This window comes from Lynx canadensis, chromosome D1 (assembly GCF_007474595.2).
Source record: "Lynx canadensis isolate LIC74 chromosome D1, mLynCan4.pri.v2, whole genome shotgun sequence".
Taxonomy (NCBI): domain Eukaryota; kingdom Metazoa; phylum Chordata; class Mammalia; order Carnivora; family Felidae; genus Lynx; species Lynx canadensis.
The window spans coordinates 43,341,365-43,364,068 of record NC_044312.2 but is presented as its reverse complement, the minus strand read 5'-3'; the positions used below and the strand labels follow the sequence as shown (position 1 = coordinate 43,364,068).

General features: G+C 39.8%; 2 protein-coding genes across 2 annotated transcripts; one reads left to right on the top strand and one right to left on the bottom strand.

The window, feature by feature from the left end:
- Positions 1-2,036: 2,036 nt before the first annotated feature.
- Positions 2,037-9,747, top strand: LOC115524443 (tripartite motif-containing protein 77-like). Its single transcript, XM_030330736.1, has 6 exons — positions 2,037-2,447; positions 3,106-3,201; positions 5,764-5,994; positions 6,687-6,709; positions 7,634-7,731; positions 9,254-9,747. Exons 1-6 carry the CDS (start codon positions 2,037-2,039, stop codon positions 9,745-9,747), a joined length of 1,353 nt encoding a protein of 450 aa, XP_030186596.1.
- A 9,046-nt stretch (positions 9,748-18,793) lies between these two features.
- Positions 18,794-21,681, bottom strand: LOC115526224 (tripartite motif-containing protein 77-like). Its single transcript, XM_032595065.1, has 3 exons — positions 21,623-21,681; positions 20,300-20,397; positions 18,794-19,287 (listed from the first exon to the last, which is right to left on the bottom strand). The coding sequence occupies exons 1-3, from the start codon at positions 21,679-21,681 to the stop codon at positions 18,794-18,796; spliced, it is 651 nt and encodes a 216-aa protein (XP_032450956.1).
- Between the last annotated feature and the right edge of the window lie 1,023 nt (positions 21,682-22,704).

Genomic DNA, 22,704 nt, shown 5'->3' with positions numbered 1-22,704 from the left:
GATATGCCTCATCATTTTTTATTGAATACCTGATATATATGCAGGAGATACTGTGCTATGACAGTAGATACTGTAAGTCTTTTTCATGTTTTTTGGTGAGCACAGTTTCTTCCGCCAGGCCTTTAGTATGATGATTTGTGTTAATTAGTCTATATTTGACATGGGTTTGAAATTTGTTATGGCTATGGTTACCAAAGTAAGACTGTGTTAATGCTATGGGTTCCAGAGACCTCCAGTGCCTCTAATAGAGGTTTTCTCATCTTCACACAGTTAGCAAATTGGCTAACTCTTTGCTGTAAGAGTTATCTTTCTTGTGTTGTGCATTATGGGGTATTTAAAGGGATTTGTGGCCTCTACCCATTAAATGCCAGTGATATGCCTCAAGTTGTGACAACCAAAATTGTCTCTAGATAGTGCCAAATTTCCCCAGTTGAGTCAGGGGAGCCCTCAGTTGAGGAGTACTACTTGAAAGATATTCTGTTTACTTCTTGGTTTGGCTCTAGGTCCTCTTCCCAAAGAGACCCTATCTCTTTCATCTCTCTAGCAGTATTGCTCCCTACAAATATCTGTCTATGATCTTAAGGGGCTTTGCACACTTATCCTTGCTCACATTTGGTTTTTAGCAGCTAATTAAACTACTTTATCTTCACAGAGATTTCTATGGGCTCCGGTGGAATCTGCCCCAGATAAACATGAACAGGTCCTGTTTTGCTCTTTCCTTGTGCTCTCTATGCAGAATCTATCTTTGCTGTTTGACTCGCTACCTCAATTCTCTAACAGTTTCAACACAGGTCATTAATGTTTCATTTGTCTAGCATTTTTTCTTGTGGTAGGAGGGTGGCAACCAGCTTTCCAGCTCTCTACATTTCTAAGCTGAAATGGAAAGACCCCCTTATTTTTATCATGTCCCTGCATGTCCCAAAAATGTCCTTATTGGCTGGTAGGTTTTTTAATCTAGGAACGGGTCAAAGATGCCCCATCCTAGTTAATTTTCATATTTTAGTCACCTCCTGTATAATCATTTCGAAACATTTTCTCCTAAGAAACTAAGATTATTTGAATAATCCAGGATTGTTGTTTTGTGTAATGTCTCCTAAATGTATTTGTCTAACTTTCCTCCATGGTTACTTGCAGATTAAATGTTTCTGGGAGGGATACTACAGGTGTGCCATAGTCCTTAAGTGGTCCACATCTATAAATGCATGAAATTCATGGCCATGGTTTGGTTACCTGGTTAATGTATCTGCTAAATATTTACCTTGAAAAGGTACTATTTTCTCTTTTGCATTTAGGAACAATATTTTTAGTAGAACTTTGTTGGTATACAAATACTCTCTTCCCAAAGTCTTAGTTATTTTAGCATCTACTGATGATTCTTGCCAGATTCAATTATTGTTATGGTGTCTTTTTATTTTTTTGAGTTAATCTCTCCAGAAAAGGTAAGTAAGTGTTCAGTGCCATTCTTGCAAATCCAGAAGGTTTTTCCCATCCCCTTGTTAGGCTCGGAGTATTGGCTGTTGTACTTAAGCTAGTTCACTTTGATATCATAAAATGGGAATGCAAATGAGTACTGTATCCATATAATGTCCAGAAACAGAAAAAGCAGATTTTTCTTCCATGTTTCTTCTAGAACAAGAAAACCTCTTATAGACTCTTCTGGGAGTCTTTCTTTCTCTTATTTCATTGGCCAGAATTGGAGCACATACCTGTGCTAACCAATCAAAGAAGAGAAAATAAGGGGAACCCATGATACCTTTGGACAAAAACAATGCCCCCTAGTATAACTAGGGGTGAGCCAAAACCTCTGATGTCTTTGTAAAAGAGACAACATGGCTGACAAATCCTGAATTTCTAATGGAAGCTGAAAAGCAGGGCTGGAGGCCATGGCTGGAAAACAAGGACGCAGGCTCTCAGTCTGGAAGACTCTCCTTCCGCCTCACCGTCTTACTCCAAGCACCACCCATCCTGTTATCATGCATGTGTGTATTAGTGAGCAAAAGCTTATTTATTTTATTTCCGTTTATTTCCTCAGAAACATGGATTCTACTTTTGTGCGCTACGCCCCCAGTCTGCTTATCTGTTCCATCTGCAAGGACTATTTCACAGACCCTGTCACCATTAACTGTGGACACAGCTTTTGTACTCCGTGTCTCTGCCTCCTGTGGGAAGATGCACAGCATCCTACCCGCTGCCCTGTATGCAGGGCAGTATCTCCACGCATGGACTTCAAAAGCATTATTTCTGCTGAGGGACAAGCTCGTGCTAAAAAAGAATCAGTTGCCAAGAAGTTACCGAGGTCTGCCAGGCAGGTGTGTTGGATACACCAAGCACTGAAGAATATCTTCTGTCCAACTGACAAGAGCCTGCTGTGTTTGCAATGCTCTCATTCGCCAGGGCATACCACTCACATACACTGTCCAGTTTCACAGGTTGCTGAGCACTGCAGGGTAAGTACTGCCTCTGAATGCGTGTGAAATGTGGAGGACTTGATATCTGATAGGCAATGAGCAAAAGTGATTTTATTTTTCTTCTCTTATGCCTTAAACAAGTAGAATTTGTAAACACCATCTGCCAGGCATGATTCTAAAACCTATGGATACAGCACCGAAGAAACTAAACAAACATCCTTGCTCCTCTGAAGTTTAAATTCTATTAGGCTGGGGGAGAGGAATGATGATGACTTGAAGAGGGTGCTGGTGTTTCAGTGTAACTGGCCAGGTGGATAATCTCTAGTGGCAGTTGACAGTCATTGGCTACTTCTGCCATGATGACAATAAGGCTCTTCAATATGTTCTAATCATGCCATAGAAAACATGATGGCTATCATTTCAAAATTAATATGAATTAAGATCCATTTCTGAAAATGTTCCATGTTACGTATAATATCAGTACTAGATTCCTCAGATAATGGATTTCATTTCCAAATTCAGGAACTCTACTTTTGGTCAGCCTCCCAGTTTTGACTTACTTGCGTTCCCAAAGAAACTCACTGACATCTCTGCTTCCTTTTTTATTTTTCTCATGTCTATCCTTTTATCACTTTTTGAGGTATCTGAAAATTACATATTTGTTTTTCTAGTGCTCAAATTTGTAGTTCTTTTACAGGAGAAACTTCTGATGCAAATGAAATCTATTTGGAAAAACAGGCAGAGAAATCAGAGAAATATAAACAAAGAGTACAACTTACTTAGAGTATGGCAGGTAAGTGGGAAGCCCTGTTTCCCATGGAACCAGCTTGGGACAGATACCATGGTAACTGACAGTGGAAGAACCTAAGTTAAATCATAATGTTCCCTGACCAGATGATCAGAAAAAGAGCTACATATAAGAACTGTATGAAAACATGACCTTCAGTGCAGGATTTCACATTGAGTCCATTGTATAACTAAAAGCCTTTCCCTGATTTTTCTGGATAAAGCAATATGTGCCACTAATACATTATCAGGGACAAGAAAATGCACTCTCACAAGGCAGAATGCAATGATCAGTAGGATGGAGGTAAATACAGACTTCCGTAGGAACTTAGTAAACTTTGAATGTTAACAAAAGCTTCTCAAACCGGTAAAACATCAGTGTGATAAAATAAGTTATTAGAATTTAATTTCCTGGGTATTGATGGCAAAGAGTTCTGAGGGACAAGAAAACTAAAGATGAGACAAACCAGATAACCCATGGAATTGTTTGAGATCTCGGTGCTGGTCCTACTGATTAGTAGATAGGGTATGAAGCAGAACATAGTGAGAAGTGTGGCTAGAAATGTAATCGTAGCCAGGTCAAGAATGCAAATGCCTAGTTAAGGATTTTTGATTGTGTCATTTATTGATTCACAAAGAGGAACAGAGAACCTGATCTAAAGAAGAAAATGACACCATTATTTTCAAAGAACTTGAGCAGTACTAGAGGAGACCTAGAGACCTATAAAAAGGCAATATTAGGGAATAATAATTCACTGAACAGGAATCTGTACATGGTGCTGTAGGAGTGCCAAAGAGGAATAAGAACATTAGCTTGATTGTTTAGGATGGATTTCTGATGAAACATTCATTAATATGAGGACCTATGGTATGTTGCTCACTGTTCTAGGCCAACAAAGAGATATATAACTGGACAAAAAGAGAAACAAATCACTGACCTCAGTAGTTTATAATCTAGTGAGAGGACTCAATCCAGAAATTTAAGAAGTAAAATTTAAGCTATATGACATTTATGAAGTCCTTGCAATAAAATGAAAGCAGAAAATGGGTATAAAGAGTGCAGGCTGGGATGTGCTGGTATAACCATTGCCAAGGTTACATCTGGGCAGAGATCTGAGTGGTTGTTAGAAGATGGTGGGAGATGAGCACCTGAGAATGCAGCTTCCCAGAGCAGAGGAGACAGAAGAGATTAGTAAAAGAAATGAGTAGTAAACAGGATCAAATGCGGAAAGAAGGTGAAGTACTATAAGAATGAATCATATTATTTCAGTTTAGTAAAAATAGGCTCTTGGTTGGAACCTATTGTTGGAATGTGTGGTTCAGGAACGGGTAGGAGACAGAAGGGAAGACTCATTGCTTGGATGAATAGTTGAAAATTGCATCCCTGGGCACAGTGAGTTTGATCACATTTGGTCAATAAGTCTGGCTTTGATGGCAATGAAAGTGTTAGCATAGAAGCTGGATAAAGTCATTATAATAACGATATTTAGTTTTGACATTTCCAAAATAATTTGATAAATGTGTATATGTTTAAAAGCTATGTGAAAAGAAAGGGAAAGAGATTGTGAAAAAGTGTCTGAATGAGAGAATAAAATGGAGACAGGCCCATAGGACAAGGGAGAGAGAGACACAGAGACATGAAGGCAAGGCAAGAACTAGTATTGTGGGATAGTAATGTAGACCAGTAATATCTCCGAGAAGACAAGACAGGGGGACCAGTAAAGAGGAGGTGGGTTTAGCCCTGGTAGTAAGAGGCAGGCAGAGCCCAGCACTGGTGGAAGAGAGGGTGTAAGGAATGGAGGTAATTTAGAAAGATCACATGTGATGTCCTCTGTTTTCCTGAGGAAGCAAATTGTTGCTTTTTCCTGAGAGCAGATAGTCAGTTTGTAAGTACAAGCATTGAGAAGAATGGATTATGATTTTGAGATTGTTATGAATCCTGTAAAACAACAAAATTTGATCTTAATTTTCTATTTTCACATGAAAATATGGAAGTTTGAGAGTAAGTAGTTGGAAGCAGTGGTGCAGGCAAACAAATAAATGAAAAGGAAGGAGGGAGGAAGGTAAGAAAGAAGCCAAATATGTGGTTTCTTAGAAGGAGAAAGACCTAAAAATGTATGTAGTACTTCTATGATCTGAATTGCTTCCTCCCCCAATTTGTATGTTCAAACTCTAACCCCCAAGGTGATGGCAATAGGAGTGGGGGCTTTGTGAGGTGATTAGGTCACGAGGCCACAGTCCTCAGTAATGAGACCAGTGCTCATCTAAAAGAGACCCTGGAAATGTCCCTTGTGCCATCTGCCACTTGAGAACACAACGAAACAATGGCTATCTAGGAAGTAGACTCTCACCAGATGCCAAATCTGCCAGCATCAATCGTAGACTTCCCAGCACGCAGAACTGTGAGAAATAGTTTCTGTATTCATTAGGTACCCAGTCTGTGGCGTTTTTGTAAAAGCAGCCCAACAGACTAAGATCAGAACATTGGGCATAGCATGCAAACTGTAGATAATGAGAGAAGAGTAAAACTTTCCAGATACATGACCTAATTAAACCAATGTCACTTCAGGGTTTTGTAAATCTAAGGATGGTGATGATCAAGGCTGAATATCCTAAGGTGTACCAATACCTCCACAAAGAAAAGCAAAAACATTTAGAGAGCCTGGCAATTGAAGGCAAGATAATTTTTCATCGACTCCGGAGAAATGTAGCTAGAATGCTTCAAATGGGGAAACTCCTGAAAAGAATCTATGAGGAGCTGAAGGAAATGTGCCTCAAAGCAGATGTGCACCTGCTCCAGGTAAGGACTGAGGAAGGATGAACATGAGCCTGGCTGGAAATCATTTATATCCACTGAGATCCATATCCCTTTTGACCTCCATTATTTTTCTGGTTCCAAAGTTCAAATTCTGCCTCCTCTGTGCAATAGCAGGCTTTGCTCCTCCAGTATAACCCAGATCCAGGGTCACATCCACCTTATACAAGAAAAGGAAAACTATATAGAAGTGTGAGGAACAGATCCAGAAAAAAATCATCATCTCACTTTTTCTACTAAGAGTTTCTAACCAACTGCCACAAAGCAGCTTTTAAATACATAATTCAGTTTTGTATCTGGACTTGTCAGTATGTGGGATGTATCCATTCTTTATCTTTTGAAATCGAAGATTTAGAGCCCACACACCCTTATAAGAACTTTGAAGAAACCCTTCGTGAATCTCACTGTAGATTACAACCAAAGAGCCATTGTTTGCTCTAAGAACATCTTCTGCTTTAAATTTTATCATGATCATAATTTTATCATATAATAAATAGAAGACCATATAAATAGAAGACCAAATCTTATCTTTTTAAGGATAAGGAAAAGGGCAAATGATTTTACCAAGGAAGAAAGTGGAGATAGAGAATTTTCCAGTTCAGTCTCATAGCCTCAGACTAGACTAAACAGGGGAATATCTTGTGCTCAAAGCTAAGCCTTCCTCTTTCTCTTCACAGGATTTGGGAGACATCATGAAAAGGTAAATTTGCCCCTCCATCCAAGTTATGGCATCGGTGACAGTGGTCAGGTTATTTCTGCTGAGATGGACCCACAACTTTTTATGACAAGTTTCTTTATGCCCTCATTTATTCCTTGTCTAAGACACTTCTCGGTTTTATATTGACCACTCTTAGGTAAAAGTGAGGGTTGAAGCAGGGTGTGGTTTCAGCTGCAAGGCTTAATGCAGAAGTTGCCAAATATAACTGTTTTTCCTGCCTCTAATTTTCAAAATCCTAATTATTTGAGGATTATTCCACATATTCTATGGGAAAGGCAGATAAGCTCAGAGAGAGGTGCCTGGGTGGCTCAGTCCGACTTCGGCTCACGTCATGACCTCTCAACTTGAGGATTCAAGGGTTCGAGTTCCGCATTGTTTTCTGTGCTGACAGCTCAGAGCCTGGAGCCTGAGTCTGTCTCTTTCTGACCGTCCCTTACTTGTAGTCTGTAGTCTGTCTGTCTGTCTGTCTGTCTCTCTCTCTCAAAATAAATAAACATTAAAAAAAAAAACAAATAAGCTCAGAGAGGCAGCAGGTGGAAGGATGATGAGAAGAGAGGGGAGGGAAAAAGATGAAAACCCCTACAGAGATTAAGCTCTATATATTAGGCCCTATTAAGCTCTATTTGACACCTATTGGGTTTCAGGAACTAAATGAGAACAGCTGTGTGCCTTCCATAGGGAAGGCGAAGGGAGAAAACACATTTGTGAGTGATCTATCTTACTGAGATTGAAGTGATAAGAGCACAGTAGCTAGTTATAAAATACAAGAACAACTACAACATCCCTCAGTTTGTGGAGTTAAACTCTGACCCTTTGCACCCAATTGTGAGGATTTTGAAGGAGCATCTTCAAGGGAGGCTTATGATAGGACTAGAGGGGTCAGTAAGTGGTTCTGTTTCTTTGCAGGAGTCAGTTAGTGCAGGCGCACTTGCCCCAGCCTGTGGACCCACAGCTCAGTGAGTGGACAATCACCGGGATGTCTGAAAGGCTTAACAACTTCCGAGGTAAGAGGTGGCGCCCTGGTGAGACCCCACTATTTCCTCCAGGAGGAGATACACCTGGAGGACCTCTCCTCATTGCTCTATTAGTCTTTGCAGAGAACTGGGAAGCAGATAAATATGCAAACCCTTGTAACCATATTTTATTGTTAGATACCTGAAGCCAGTCAAAAACAATTAAATATAACACTTATATGACAATTTACAGTGAGTTTAAAAAAAAATGAAGCACTTGACATATAAATAGTTACTTGTTGGGGGACGGGGAGGCAAGCAGGAAAGGAGCAGAGAGAGAGAGGGGGAGAGAGAATCCTGAGCAGGCTCCACACTGTCAGTTTGATGTCAGCGCAGAGCCCGACATGGGGCTCCATCTGATGAACTGTAGGATCATGACCTGAGCTGAAATCAAGAGTCAAACGCTTAAACAACTGAGCCACCCAGGCACCCTGAAAGCACTTGACACATAAAACTGCATATTCATTCAGTGTATTTTAACTTACAGTTGTTAATTGTAGTTATACGTAGATGTTCAGATTCCTAGAAGCACCTTAAATTGTTATTTAAATATTTATCTAAAAATTTAAGTTAGTGAATGTATTTGAAAAATCATTAGATTTTAGATTTAGAAAGGGATAAAAATGTTTATAAAAAACAGGTACAACCAGAAAACACATGGAACACATGATTTGCTGTGTGGATTCGCTGTCCCTAAGAAAGAAGTAGACAGTGAGCCTGGCTGACAGGAGAAGCAGGCATGGGATGGGATAGGTTGGATTCCGAGTCTGTGATGCCTGAGTTAGAAATTCAGCGAAAGGAACCACTTCTTAAAAAAAAAAAAAAAAAAAAAAAAAAAGGCAAATATGGATTTCCAATTTCTTTTCCCTTTGCTTGTTGACATGTTACATCTTTGTGTTTGGACAAAGTTATCACTATTTAAGACTAATAAGAATAACAGTATCATATTTTTCAAATGATATATGATATTTATTACTGTTACTATATTTATTTGATTTTGTGCGAGTTGATAAATGAGAAGTTAAGTGAGTGAAGGGCCATCTTGGTATTTACTTGGCATCAATGAGCAGGCTCCCAAATTTTCAATGAGCTAATGAGAATAAAACCAGATCCTGCCATCCTACATCTTTAATTATTCTCAGAATTGTTTTTCATCTAGTTGTATGAATAGAGATTTACTTGCTTAGGCAAGAAGCCCCTTCTCCCGAATGGTTCTCTGGATTTCCAATGACACACACCCTGTATAGTCACTTGTGATAAAGGAGTGTTCTGGGGCAGTTAGTGTGGACTCTGCCATGAAAGCTGTTACATGTTCCAGAATTTTACAAGGAATTACTAAGTGGTAAGTACCTTGAAACTGGCCATGGTGGTGTGGGAGTGTTCCCAGCAAACAAACCAGTTTTGTTTGGTTTTAGAGATTTGGTTGTTCAGCATTTGCTAGAACACTATTGCACTTGTCCCACAGAAATTTTAAACTCTGTTCTTTGACTTCACTGTTTTCATTTTACTTAAGTGTATATTACATTTGATGATAAGATAAGGAATTACCGTGTGCCTCTGTTTGAAGACCTGAGACGTTTGCAGTGCTGTCCCGACCATCAAGACCTGCCCCACAGTCCAGCGAGTCCACAGTATAAGCCTTCCTGGGCAGCTCAGACCTTCACCTCTGGCAAATACTACTGGGAGGTGGATGTGGGAAACTCTCAGAATTGGATTATAGGACTTTGCAGGGAATCCTGGACAAAACGCCATGACATGCTGCTCAACTCTGAGGGTATCTTTCTACTTCTGTGTGTCAACGTGGATGACCATTGCCGTCTCTTCTCTGCTTCCCCGCCACTCCGCCACTACATTCCAAGACCCCAGGGCTTGGTAGGGGTGTTTTTAGATTATGAATTTGGTATAGTAAGCTTTGTTAATGTTGCCAAAAGTTCCCTCATTTGTAATTTCCTTTCCTGTTCCTTCTCCTTCCCTCTCAGACCTTTCATTTGCTATGGACCCAAATGATCAGGAACAGCTCACAAACCTGACCAAGGTCTTAGCAATTTTAATAGCTGGGGAGGGTTCTATCCTGGTGACTTCTAGAGTGGGGAAAATCACTGATGCCTCATGGTCTTGAACTTCATTTTACCTTCAGGAGATACATTTGTTGTATTATTTTTTAAAGTGGTGATACTGTGAAGGATGTACATTTGTCTTTTCTATTTTATTGAAATAAAAGTACTCGCTTTTATTATATTGTGTGGGATATGTTCACTTTTCATTGCTATCTGGGCTTGCTAGAGGTGAAAGAATGCATTGATGTGGAAACTAGCTAAATAGATGAACACAGAGCACAGAGGATTCTCCTTCCAGACAGTTCTTGTCAAAACTCAATATCATGTGGAATTCTCTTCTCCCTGAATTCATCTGGCTAACTTTCCCCTCCATAAGTTCTCAGTTTACTGGACTAGTTTAGGTCACATTATAACAAAGCTCAACAACAGCTTATCCCTTCCCTTTGTAAAACTCACAACAGAATTTGGATCTTCTTTTCTAGTTTGCAAATCACTAGAAGGGACTGCCAATGTCATTCCTCTTCGTAGCGCATTCCAAGAATGAAACACCAGTCTGGGGATGTGAGAGATACAACAAAATATTTGGATAAATAAAGGAATGTGTCAGGGCACCTGGATGACTCACTCGGTTGAACGTTGGACTTTGGCTCAGGTCATGGTCTCATGATTTATGAGTTCAAGCCCTACACTGAGCTGGCTGCTATCAGCACAGAGCCTGCTTCAGATCCTGTCCTTCTCTCTCTGCCCCTCCCCAACTTGTACTCCCTCAAAAATAAATAAAACATTAAAAAAGGAATGTGTCAAAATTATTAAAAGCAAAGGCTATATATATAACCAACAAAGGTTAAGATAATGTAGACACAGTAAGATAGGAAGTGCTGAGAAATATTGTTGAATAAAGAAATGAATTATGTTACTGTTCAGATTCATGGGTCAGAAATGACTTTTAACTGAAAAGATATAGATTGTATATAATTTGACTGCCTAGTGTTGCTGTAGGTCATTCTTGGTGATGAGCACAGTATTCCAGGAATGTAGACAATTTTTACTAGAGTGATACTTATACAGACAATAAGACCTAGATGTTTGGATACTGCAGTATTTTTAAAGAAATTACATATAGTAAAAATATACATATATACATTTTGGAGGATGCATAAACCTCAACCAACCTCAGTTCTCAACCACATAAAATATCAAATGGCCAACAGTCAAATTTCACTTCAAAAAATGCTTCAGTCTTAGATCTTAGAAGTTTGCAAAATAGCCAGACAGTAAAGTTAAACTCTCTAGGGATGTGAGGTACAAAATGATGACTATAGCTAACACTGCTGCATGGTATATGGGAAAGTAGTTAAGAGAGTAAATCCTAAGATTTCTCATCACAAGGAAAAAGGTTTTTTTTTTTTCTTTTGTGTAAAGAAGGAATCGATCTCTGTCTCTCCCCCTTCCTTTCTCCTTCTGTCCCTTCCTCTTCTCTCCCTACTCAAGATTCTTTTGGAAGAGAGGTAATATTCTGGCAATTAAATTCACTTCTGTGAAGATGTAGTAGTGAAGAAACTATCCTAAATTTCAAAAAATTGCCTAGGGATTATTTAAAGCAATATGATGCTCTCATCTCTTGGAAGTTTCCAAGAATCGCTGCATGCTTAACAGTTTGGTGTTGACCTCTGGCACTGGTCAAAATGGAATAAATCTCCAAAGTCTCACCCAGAGATGACAAGTAGACATGCTGAGCAGAGCACCAAAAATAAGGACTTTGTATGTGAGGACTCTGAGGCATTAAGAATAGAATGTGAAATGAGATGAGTTAACACTGGAATAATTACCCATAATGGGGGTGAGTGTTGAGTTCTTTTTCCTCTTCTCTTCCCTAGCATTGACTGGATGAAAGGAAGATCCACTTCTCTGAACTTCACAGCAGGAGCATATGGCAAAAGCCCCCAAAGAAACACCCCCTTCTAGCCAAAGGACCAGGAAGAGAGGCCCCTCATACATCAAAGTGTGGGAAAAAAATCCTTTTCTTCTTCCTTTTTCTCACCCAGCCCTGACGCAAGGTCAGCCCCAGTGACAAAGCTGCGATGAGTGGCAATAGGGAAAGACCTTTGCCCGAAGAGAGAGCCCTTTTTTTTTTCCTCTGGGGAAAGGGCCTCTGTTGTCCCAGTTCAGGGATTAAATCCCCTTTCTTGTTCTCTTTTCTGTTGCTTCTTTGACTTGAGGACATGCACAGGACCTGTCTGGGTGGTAGGATTAACTCTGGGAGAGGCTCCAGCTTTGAAGACTTGCTCTTAAACTGTGTAAGAAGTAGCCAGAGACTTCTAACTTGGGCTGGATGTCCCCCACCACTGGCACAGTACTCTCCTGTGTATTCCACCAGGTCTCCCCCTAGTGTGTGGCTTGTCCTCTCGGGATGATGAGAACCATCTGTAGCCCTGACTGTGCACAGGTACTTCTCCATCAGCTCTCTGGGGAGGTTCTTTCCCTGACCTGCAGTGTTGTCCTCACAAGCATTCACTGCTCTGCACCCAGCTGTGGACTCCAGCAGTGGGGTCCTCCATGACCCTCTAGAGTGCTTCCTCTGTGCAGCTCTACCTTCCACAGTATTCAGTCTTGGGAACTCCAGCCACTTTGACATTCTTGACTTTCCAACCGTCTCCTCAGTTCAGGTCGACCCCTCAGTATGACCTCCTCCCCACTGTGCTACATCTGCAAATCTCCAGGGAGTGAAATGGGACCATCTTTGAGGTCTCCTCATTTGTTCCCTCTCTCTGTTTACTCTCCTCTGCTACTTATGAAACTTGGAAAAATGTTGTTTTATACCACATTTATGGCTTTTTCTTGTCTGGGGTAGAAGAGCAAATCCCATCCCTGCTACTCCATGTTTTCTTAAAACCCAAGTCAGAGGGGGAATTTATTAAACCACAGATTCACATTCTTTAATAGAGAACTATTGATTTTCTTTTCTTTTATTTTTAGCTTCAGTAGTGTGTATCTTTCATTGAATTTACTCATTTCCTCTTGGCTGTCAGATTTGTTAACATTGGTGTTTGCTAGATATTTGTTTTGCTGAATAATCTTTGTAAGCCAGGTTTGGATGTTGTTGGGGTGAAGGGCTTCCTGAGTTTCTGGAGATAAGGCTCTCACCTTTTGTTGTATTGCAAGGAGTGGACCCCATTAACAAGTGGTATGAGATGAGTGCCCCTCCATCACATCCCCATGGCAAGAAGTACCTAGTGGAAAGAAAACCTCTTCTGATGGGTTCTAAGTACAGATCTGACTCAAAAGAGACGGGAGCCCATGAGCTTTGGGGCAAACTGCTCAGTGATGGGCCAAGAAAGAAGAGAGGGTCAGGGAATTCCAGGATCATAGTCACAGTGGTCCATCCAGGCTCTGCTTTGCCTGGTGATCTCAGGTTTAGATCTTTTCACTCTGGGGCTGAGGATCCCTGTCTTCAGTCTCCTCCCACCTACCCTTTGTGTGTCGACTGTTTTAGAAGTGGCCAATCAGGACTGCCAGGCACTAACATAAGAGCCTTCCTGATTCCTTTGAGCCCTACCCATTCCTGGTGATGCATGAACGCTGCCCTATGCATGAAGAACCTTGAATGCCTCTCCCTGATATCACTGGCTTCTCTTCACTGTACTCTAGGTACAAGAAGCCAAATGCCCCTAGGCACTGTCCCTTTAAGAACAAATACAGCAAAGGCTTTCAAAACTCTCGGTGTCAGCCACCTTACCTCTCTGCACTGTCAGGCATTCCTTTCCACACTGTGTTGGGCAGAAGAACCCATCTCCATGGCCCCAAATCCAGCACAGTGCTGGTCTACTGTGGGTGGTTAGGGCTTCAGGGACGTGCAATTCCTGGTCCCAAGGGAGTCAGGGAAAAGACACTGTCCTAACAGAAACTGAGGCTAGAACAGGAGAAAAAGTTTTTAAAAAGGTTATTGAGGGGCTTCCAACTCTTGATTTTGGCTCAGGTCATGATCTTGCAGTTCCTGGGATCAAGCTCCTCATTGGGTTGTGAGCTGACAGCACAGAGCCTACTTGAGATTCTCTCTCTCCCTCTCTCTCTCTGGTCCTCCCCTACCAGAGCTTTCTCTCTCTCTCTCTCTCTCTCTCTCTCAGAATAAATAAATAAACTTTAAAAAAATAAGTGATTGAAAAATTGAAGGATGGGAGCTAACTCCACCACCATCCCTGCTGTAGTTTCCTAAGTGTTTGGCAAGGGAAAGCAAAGCTGGGAAGCTCATAATCTATATTGTACCATGTTTGACTGCAGCACCCTTGAAGGAACAAGTGGTCCTATGGCTCTGAACCAAAGTTGTGTTAGCACCAGAGGCATTTCCCTCTCCCCAGTGTGTAGTACTCCAGGAGCTGCAATGAACATGCAAGTGCAGATTATCTTTTCAAATTAATATTTTAATTTTCTTCAGACAAATACACAGAAGTGTAATTGCGGTGTCATGTGGTAGTTCTATCTTTAATTTTTTAAGGAATCTCCATACTGTTTTCCACAGTGGCTGTACCACTTTAACATTCCCACTAGCAGTCTACAGAGTTTCTTTTTCTCCATATCCTCCCCATTACATTATTAAATCTTGTCTTCTTGATGATAGCCATTCTAATATATGTGAGGTGCTGTGTCATTGTGACTTTGGTTTGTATTTCCTTGATGATTAGTGATGTTGAGCATCATTTTGTATACCTGTTGGCCATGTATATGTCTTCTTTGGAAAAATGTCTATTCAGATATTTTGTCCCCTTTTTAAAAAGTTTTTTAAGTTTATTTATTTATTTTAAGAGAGAGAGGGAGGGAGGGAGAGAGCAGGGGAGGGTCAGAGAGAGAGGGAGAGAGAAAACCCAAAGCCAGCTCCTCACCATCAGCACAGAGCCTCAGGCAGGGCTCGAATTCATGGTCCGTGAGATCATGACCTGAGCTGAAACCAAGAGTCAGATGCTGAACTGAGCCACCCAGACACGCCTCTTCTGCCAATTTTTAGGTCAGATTGTTTTGTTTGTTTGTTTATACATTTATTTGCTATTGAGTTGCATGTGTTCTTTATATATTTTGAACATTAGCCCATTCCCAGATATATTGTTTTTAAATACTTTCTCCCATTCAGTACATTGTCTTTTCATTTTATCAATGGTTTCCTTTGCTGTGCAGAACCTTTCAATTTGACGTAGTCTCATTTGTTTTCTTTTGCTTTGTTGCATTTGTTTTTGGTGTCAGATCCAAAAAATCATTTCTGAGACTGAGGTCAAGGAGCTTACTGCCTATGTTTTCTTCTAGTTTAAAATGGTTGCAGGTCTTATGTTCAAGTCCTCCATCCACTTTGAGTTTATGTTTGTGCATGATGTAAGATGGTGGTATTGTTTCATTCTTTTGTATGTGGCTGTCCGGTTTTCTCAGCACCATTCACTGACGAAGCTGTTTTTTTCTTTATATTCTTGGCTCCTGTGTTGTAACTTAGTTGGCCACGCATGGGTGGGTTTATTGTCATGCTCTCTATTCTGTTCTGTTGATCTCTGTGTCTATTTTCAACTCCATACCATCCTGTTTTCATCACAATAGCTTTGTGACATAGTCTGAAATCAGGGAGATGGATGCCTTTAGCTTTATTCTTTATTCTCAAGATTGCTTTGGCTATCCAAGGTCTTTTGTGGTTCCACACAAATTTTATTATTTGTTCTGCTTCTGTGAAAAATGCCATTGGAATTTGTATAGGTATTGCATTGAATCAGTAGATTGCTCTAGGTAGCAGGGACACTTCAACAATATTCTTCCAATCTATAAGCATAGATTCTCTTTCCATTTATTTGTGTCTTCCTCAATTTCTTTCACCAATGGCTTATGGTTTTCAGTGTACAGATTTTTCACCTCCTGACTTAAATTTATTCCTAGGTATTTTATTCCTTTTGATGCACTGTAAATGAGATTATTTTCCTAATTTCTCTTTCTGATACTTCATTATTACTATATAGAAAGTACAGAATTTTCTTTTAATTTTATTTATTTATTTTGAGAGACAAAGAGAGAGCACAAGTGGGCGAGGGGAACAGAGAGAGGGAGAAACAGAGAGTCTCAAGCAGGCTCTGCACTGTCAGCACAGAGTAGGACACGGGGCTCGAACCCACAAAACTGTGAGACCTGACCTGAGCCAAAACCAAGAGTTGGACAGTTAAGCAACTGAGCCACAAAGGCGCCCCAGAAAGTTAACAGAATTTTGATACTGATTTCATATCCTGCAACTTTACTGAATTTATTAGTTCTAACAGTTTTTTAGTAGTCTTCAGAGTTTCCTATGTATAATATCATTTGTGAATAATGACACTTTTCCTTTTTCCTTTTTAATTTAGGTACACTTTATTTCTCTTTCTTGAATGATTGCTGTGGCTAGGACTTCCAATACTATGTTGAATGAAAGGGTGGAGAGTGGGTTTCCTTGTCTTGTTCTTGATCTTAGAGGAAAAGATTTCAGCTTTTCACCATTGAGTATGTTACCAGCTTCAGCCTTCATAGATGGCCTTTATTATGTTGAGGTACATTCCATCTATACCTGATTTGTGGTGAGTTTTTATCAAGATTGGATGTTGAATTTTGTCACATGCTTTCTCTCCATCTATTGAGATGGCCATATGATTTTTATCCTTCAGTTTGTTAATGTGGTATATATCACATTGATGAATTGTGGAATGTTGGACCATCCTTGTATCTCTGGAATAAATACCACCTGATCATAGTGTATGGTCCTCTTAATGAATTGTTGAATTCAGTTTGCTAATATTTTGTTACAGATTTTTGCATCTATGTTAAACACAGATATTTGCTTGTATTTTTTTTTTCTTGTGGCATCTTGTCTGGTTTTGGTATTGGGGTAATATTGGCCTCCTCATAAAATAAGTTGGGGAGAATTCCCTCCTCTACAATATTTAGGGAGCTAGAGGAAGATTGTTATTAGTTTTTCTTTAAATGTTTGGTAAAAATTACCATTGAAGCCATCTATCTGGTCCTGGACTTTTATTTGTTGGGAGGTTTTTGATTATTGTTTCAATCTCTTTACTAATAATCTAGAAAGGATTAATCTAGTAATCTGGCATTCAGATTTTCTATTTTTTTATGATTCTGACTTGGTAGGTTGTATGATTCTAAGAATTTATCTATTTCAGCGTTCCAGGTTATCATATTTGTTGGCATATAATTGTTCATATTATGATTAAACTCATTTCTTACTTCCTTCCTCATTATCCTCACCTGTAAATATAAATCATTTCTCTTTATTCTACTTATAATTATAGTGAGGACTGAAAGAGTAATTAATTTAAGCTCCTGACATTCATGGAATTAATTTAAGCTCCTGCCTACACATGGAATGTTTTCTATAAATGCTGGTTGGTTTTTTATGATATATCCTCACCAATATTTTGGTGAATTGTTAAATATTAAGAATTAATGTCAATTCATTTTAAGACACTTTCATAAAGTAATTCATGCTCAAGAACACATTCTATGCTACTGATTTTCTGCAATATAAGGAAATGAAACACAAAATATTTACACGTCATTTCAATTTAGCTGGTTTTATTATCTCTCTGCAATAAAAGTTTGCTACTCCTCCTTATTGTTGTATTTATCTTAATCTTTTTATGCTAATATACAATTAAACATATAAAATATAAGTGTGATTAAGTGTATGATACTATTAAAACATATAGTACATTCATGTGTATGCATATGTGGGTTCATATTGCTTCTGTCAAATGATCCATCATGCAAATCATCTGTCATTAAACTCCTGGGTGAGATTTACCACCCATGGGTGGGCTCAGTTATTCTCAGACTACCCTAGATATCCTCTCATTAACAAACACAATCAAACCTCTTTTAATCAAACCTGTATATCTGAAATACTGATTCTATTTATTGTATCCTATAACTTCCAGTAAGTAAATTAAATATAATAATATTCAGCATTATGTATATGATTCAGGATAAAAAATATAATATGTTTATTGTTATAATAGTTTAATATACCATTTCTTTCAATCTTTTATGATTTGATTAACTTTAGAACCATTTTTAATGAAATGGGTCTCTTCATTATTATCATTAGCAAAAACTTGCATGGGTACATATAAATTTAGGCTATACGTAACTACAGGTATTTTCATTAAAATTATTAAAATTTCTAAAATATGCAGTCTTATTATCTCTGTCAAAGTTCTGTTTCAGTAAGTGTCTTTGTGTCTAATTTGCTGAGCCTATCAATTTTAAAGGCAGCCTAATTCACATTTCTATTAAATAATACTCCTGAGTATTCTCATTTGATTTTGGTTACATTTAGTACGTTTTTTGACAGTGATAGAGCATATTCTTATTTGCTGCCTTGTAACATCTATGAATTTACTCATTTATTGAATGTCAATTACATGTTAAATTCAGTGCTACCTACTGAAATATATCTATACATTAGCCTGGCATATATCTTCTCATAATTGGTAACCAAGAGGAAGAGGGGCAATATTAGCTTGTGGACTTTACAGAGAGTATAAGGTCTTCTGAGACCATACAATCAGGAGACCTCATTTAGTCCGGAAGCTTTAAAAAAGCATTCCATGAAGAAGACATTTTAAAGCTGAGACTTGGTGAAGAAACATGCCTTAGCAGATGCAGAGCAAAGAGGAGAGAATTCCAGGTCTGCCAGTGAGAAGAAACCTGTGCTCTTGCTTTAACCCATAGAGCAGAGTAAACCCACTCAGGTATTCTTCACCTCCAGCTACCTTAGAATCAAGTGAAAGGACACGACGTAGAATAAAGATGGCATCAACCTCTAAGAGAGATTGTTTTTATTTAAATACAATGGAAACAAATGTATACTCTTGTAATTATCAACCTTTAAAAATAGTCAATGGGTTGGATAAAGGAAGACGTTGAAGACCCTCAAGCAGGCACTTCGCTGAGCTGACGCTTGCGGTCACTTTCTGACATGTCCCTCCTCACGAGGGTGCAGAGCATAGAAAGGGTCGGAGAGGAAGACAGAAGGAACGTGAGAGGAAACTGCAAATGAGGGAGCAATTGGCCACGTTCACAAAGCTCACCACACCACACTCATAATCCAGGAACACCCCCACGTGGCCCAGAGGCCTTTCTACATATTGAGGCGACAGTGGGGAGGAGCTAAAGAGACGACACTGGTTGTCCTCTTTGATACAAAAGAGTAGAAAAATCCCCTCTGAGTCAAGCGCCATGTCATTCCTCAGTGTCCAAGAATCATCGCAAAATCCAAGGGCCCAGTTCCGACAGTTCCCCACATCCACCTCCCAGTAATGCTGACCACAGGTAAATGTCTGGGCTCCCCATGCCAGAAAGTATTTTGATCTTGTTGCATTAGTGACAACGTCAGGATGATCGCGACTGAAGAGCCAACGTCTCAGATCTTCAAACAGCGGCATGTGACAGGTCGTTGTTTCATTTTCAAAAAAAATGGGCACTGCAGGAGGAAGGAAACAGTCCCATTAACATGGAGTGTTACCAATTCCTGAGGGACGTGGGCTTTATAGCCTGTCTGGGTTTCTAGCTTTCCCTGGAAACAAGGGCCAGGGCAGTGAGGAAGCTCTAGAAATCTACTGTCTGCCAGGGCCTGTCTTCATAATGAGCAAATCATTAATGAGACAAAATAGAAGACATTTATGAATTTTCTTAAAATGTATAAAGAAGAGGGATATTGCTAAGCTCTGTTTTTTTTCCTCTGAAACTTTTAAAATTGGGACATCAATAGTAATTCACAGTAACAGAAAGGAGTCGCCAACTTCTCTTCTCAGAAAATAAGAATAACTCTAAATAATAATAATTCCTAAAGAGTGGTCACTTTGCCTCGTATTTAAGTATTTTTTACCAATATATATCAAGATAAAGTAACCGGAAAGAAAAATTCATGTCTTTTACAAGTAGAATGTTTGTGAGAATTTTCAGCAAATGTAATTTTTGAGAAGAAAATTAGGCAATAAGTGGTTAGCTTACTTTGTGGGGTTGTGTAGTAGTATTCATTTTCTGGTCTCAACACTATTGATTTATACAAAGTATTTTTGTATTATGTGAATAAAGGATGTACTGTGTAAAGTGCGTTTATTGTGAAACATTCTAGAAAACAAAACTCTCTACTCATCTCACAGCCAGTAATCACCACATAACCCGAAACCTGGAATATACTGAATGTTCATGCAGATTTACGTGTTTCATACAGTTAACACCAAATCTCAGCATGATGCACACATCAACTATCTTTTCCTATTGCTTACTTCCGGGTAGCTTATCATAAACTATTGTACTGGGGTTTTCTCCAGATATTATTTGTTGGTCCACATATATTATTTTTCCACAAAGGCAAACTGGGTTACAAAATGCCCAGATATGAAATCATCAATCGTACAATGGAGCAACATAACCCATAGGCACTAGCTGAGGAGAACGTACGGCTATCCCACCAAAGGGCGGTCTATTACCAAGAAAATGGTTGAGTCTCTCTATCAGCCCCGTGATGGGCCATGAACTGAGCCGCGGATCCACAGGTTGGGGCATGTGCAGCTGCACTGACTCACTCCTGCAAAAAAGAACTGTCAGTTACTCTTTCTGAGTTCATTTTCATTACAATGGTTATATTTAATCTACGTCCCGGTGAAGATGCTTCATTAAAATCCTCATAGTTAGCATGGTAAATAGTTATGAATGTAACTCCACAAACGAGGAAACTTAACAAATATCCATTTATTTTATGAAGAGCAAACTAAACCCAATTCTACCTCCTAACACTTTGATCCTGGCATAATATTTCAGGATCCGGTTCTTCACAGCCAAGCAGGGGTTCTGCAAAATGGCTCGAAACTGAGGACATTACAGAAGGGCACTTTGATTTTTAATCCACACTGGTCACCACCGAGATGCTGTGCCCATATAAGCACAGCAAGGGGGTGAGGAGCTTAGCCCGGGCAGAGATTCTGCTCCCAGGTGCCAGCTTCCGTAAGTGCCACAGACAGCCTTTCCACGTGAAGCTGGAGGCAGCCACGTGCTACGTGGGAGCCCAAACCCTACATGGTCCTCCCCCCGCCCGCCCCGTGGCTTTCTCTCCCTTCTCCCACTCTATGCTTCTCGGAAACACCTATTTCTCCCACATAAGCCTGTCACAGCTTTGGGCCACATCCTCAATGTGTTCTTACGTTTCTAAGCACTAAAACCGCAAATGGCGCTTTGTCTACGCGCAGCTTGTGCCCAGAACTGCCAACCGCACGCGCTGCCACAGAGCCCTGTCCAGCTCCACCTTACACAAAATGACAAACGCGTCTCTACCTTATGAGACGTGGAAGAATAAATATATTATAAAGTGGGTTCTATTAGCATAATAAATTATGCTCCTATTTCAGCACCAATAGCCTGATTACTCTTAAACAATTCTCAAACTTTTAATATAGGCGTAAACTTACCTTTTTAAAGTGTTTTCAAAATGCTGCAAAGAGAAACAGAAAAAAAAATCTCAGTCTATGCCGCAAGATTCGCAGTAGAGACCTCATTACTTATTCCCAAGAGTGGGTAAGCCCCAATTCCAGCAAATTGCATCATGTACACGGAAACAGAAAGAGAAAATGAATTGTACAGATTCTGAAATTTCTCATTTTTGCCAGGTCCACATACAAATCCATAGTCTTCAAACAAGCTTCTCGGGGCCGTCCATCAGTAAGTGAATGTATATTACAGCTTGAGAAGGAGGTATTCTCTAGGATTGTGTTTAACCTGCTTTTTCAGACTTGGGTTGTTATGTATGGCAAGAATACCCTTTGGACTTCTGCACCACCGAGACAGGTAAAACCCCTCCCACAGCATCACAAGGCATCACTGCCAACGCGTGACGGTAGACGAAGAGATTGTGGACGTTCTCCAGGCAGCCCCGTGACTCTCCTCAGCCCTTACCTGGAGCAGCTCCACGTCTGGTTTGTGACACGTTTTCTTGAGGTCCTCATACATTCCTCTTAGGAGTTTTCCCTTTCGGTCCATGCTGTCCTCACTTGCTCTGAGTTGTTGTAAAATCTCGTTGCTTTCTTTTTCCATTCTCTCTAAATAACGTCTCTCTTCCTCGAAAAGCAAGTGGTACACCTTCCGATATTCAGCACGGATCATCTCCCTCCGCAGAGACACATAACCCTGCGGTGAGTGGATTGTTTAGATCACAGAGCAGGCTCTCCCTGTCTTATCAGCTGCTATTTCTCCTCTGACATTTAGCAATTGGGTACATTCTTGAAAACAGAAATTTAGGGACATCTTTCTGCCCCCGGATCCCCTTTTCTGCTCATTTGGTTATTTTTTGGCACTAGAAGTGAAAACTCGACTCTAACTCCTTCCCCCAAATATCTACGTTTTCTTAATAATAGGTACTTGTGATTTAATAATTGTCCTGCCTAATATGCTAAGAATCCTCATTACTAAATCCATTTCATCTCTTGTATGCCCAGATACTTTAGCTACAGACTAACTCGCTTTCTGAAAATAATGGCAAACATTACTTCCTAGAATGAGATAAGACCTTTCTAAAATGTTTGCTTCCACGTCCACAAACTGCAAGCAGACCAGAACCTTGTGTGTATGAGTGCAGCTTAACTCATCCTGCTCAAGGCTCCACACCCCCTTTCTTAGCTGACTTCCACATGTCCTTAGAGACATTGGTCAACAGACAACCACCTTCCAGTATTAATTCCTCTCTTCTCACTTTTTTTCACTTTATCTTTCCCTATTTTCCTCCCAACATTTAAACGTGGTTTGTTCATGCACATAGTTTTGAAATTAAAACAAACGTACTCGGTTGACCCGATGTCTTGGCTTTTGTGCTGTCATTTTTACTCCAAAAAAGCCTATTTCTTGT

Excerpts from the sequence above, each read along its gene's own strand:
- LOC115524443 (XM_030330736.1), top strand. The coding sequence starts at position 2,037 with ATGGATTCTACTTTTGTGCGCTACGCCCCCAGTCTGCTTATCTGTTCC. Across the intron at positions 2,448-3,105 it reads AGGTTGCTGAGCACTGCAGG|GAGAAACTTCTGATGCAAAT; the intron begins GTAAGTACTGCC and ends GTTCTTTTACAG. Across the intron at positions 3,202-5,763 it reads ACTTACTTAGAGTATGGCAG|GGTTTTGTAAATCTAAGGAT; the intron begins GTAAGTGGGAAG and ends ATGTCACTTCAG.
- LOC115526224 (XM_032595065.1), bottom strand. The coding sequence starts at position 21,681 with ATGCCTTGTGATGCTGTGGGAGGGGTTTTACCTGTCTCGGTGGTGCAG. Across the intron at positions 20,398-21,622 it reads GTGGTGCAGAAGTCCAAAGG|GAGTGAGTCAGTGCAGCTGC; the intron begins GTATTCTTGCCA and ends TCTTTTTTGCAG. Across the intron at positions 19,288-20,299 it reads GAGACTCAACCATTTTCTTG|TGCCCATTTTTTTTGAAAAT; the intron begins GTAATAGACCGC and ends TTCCTCCTGCAG.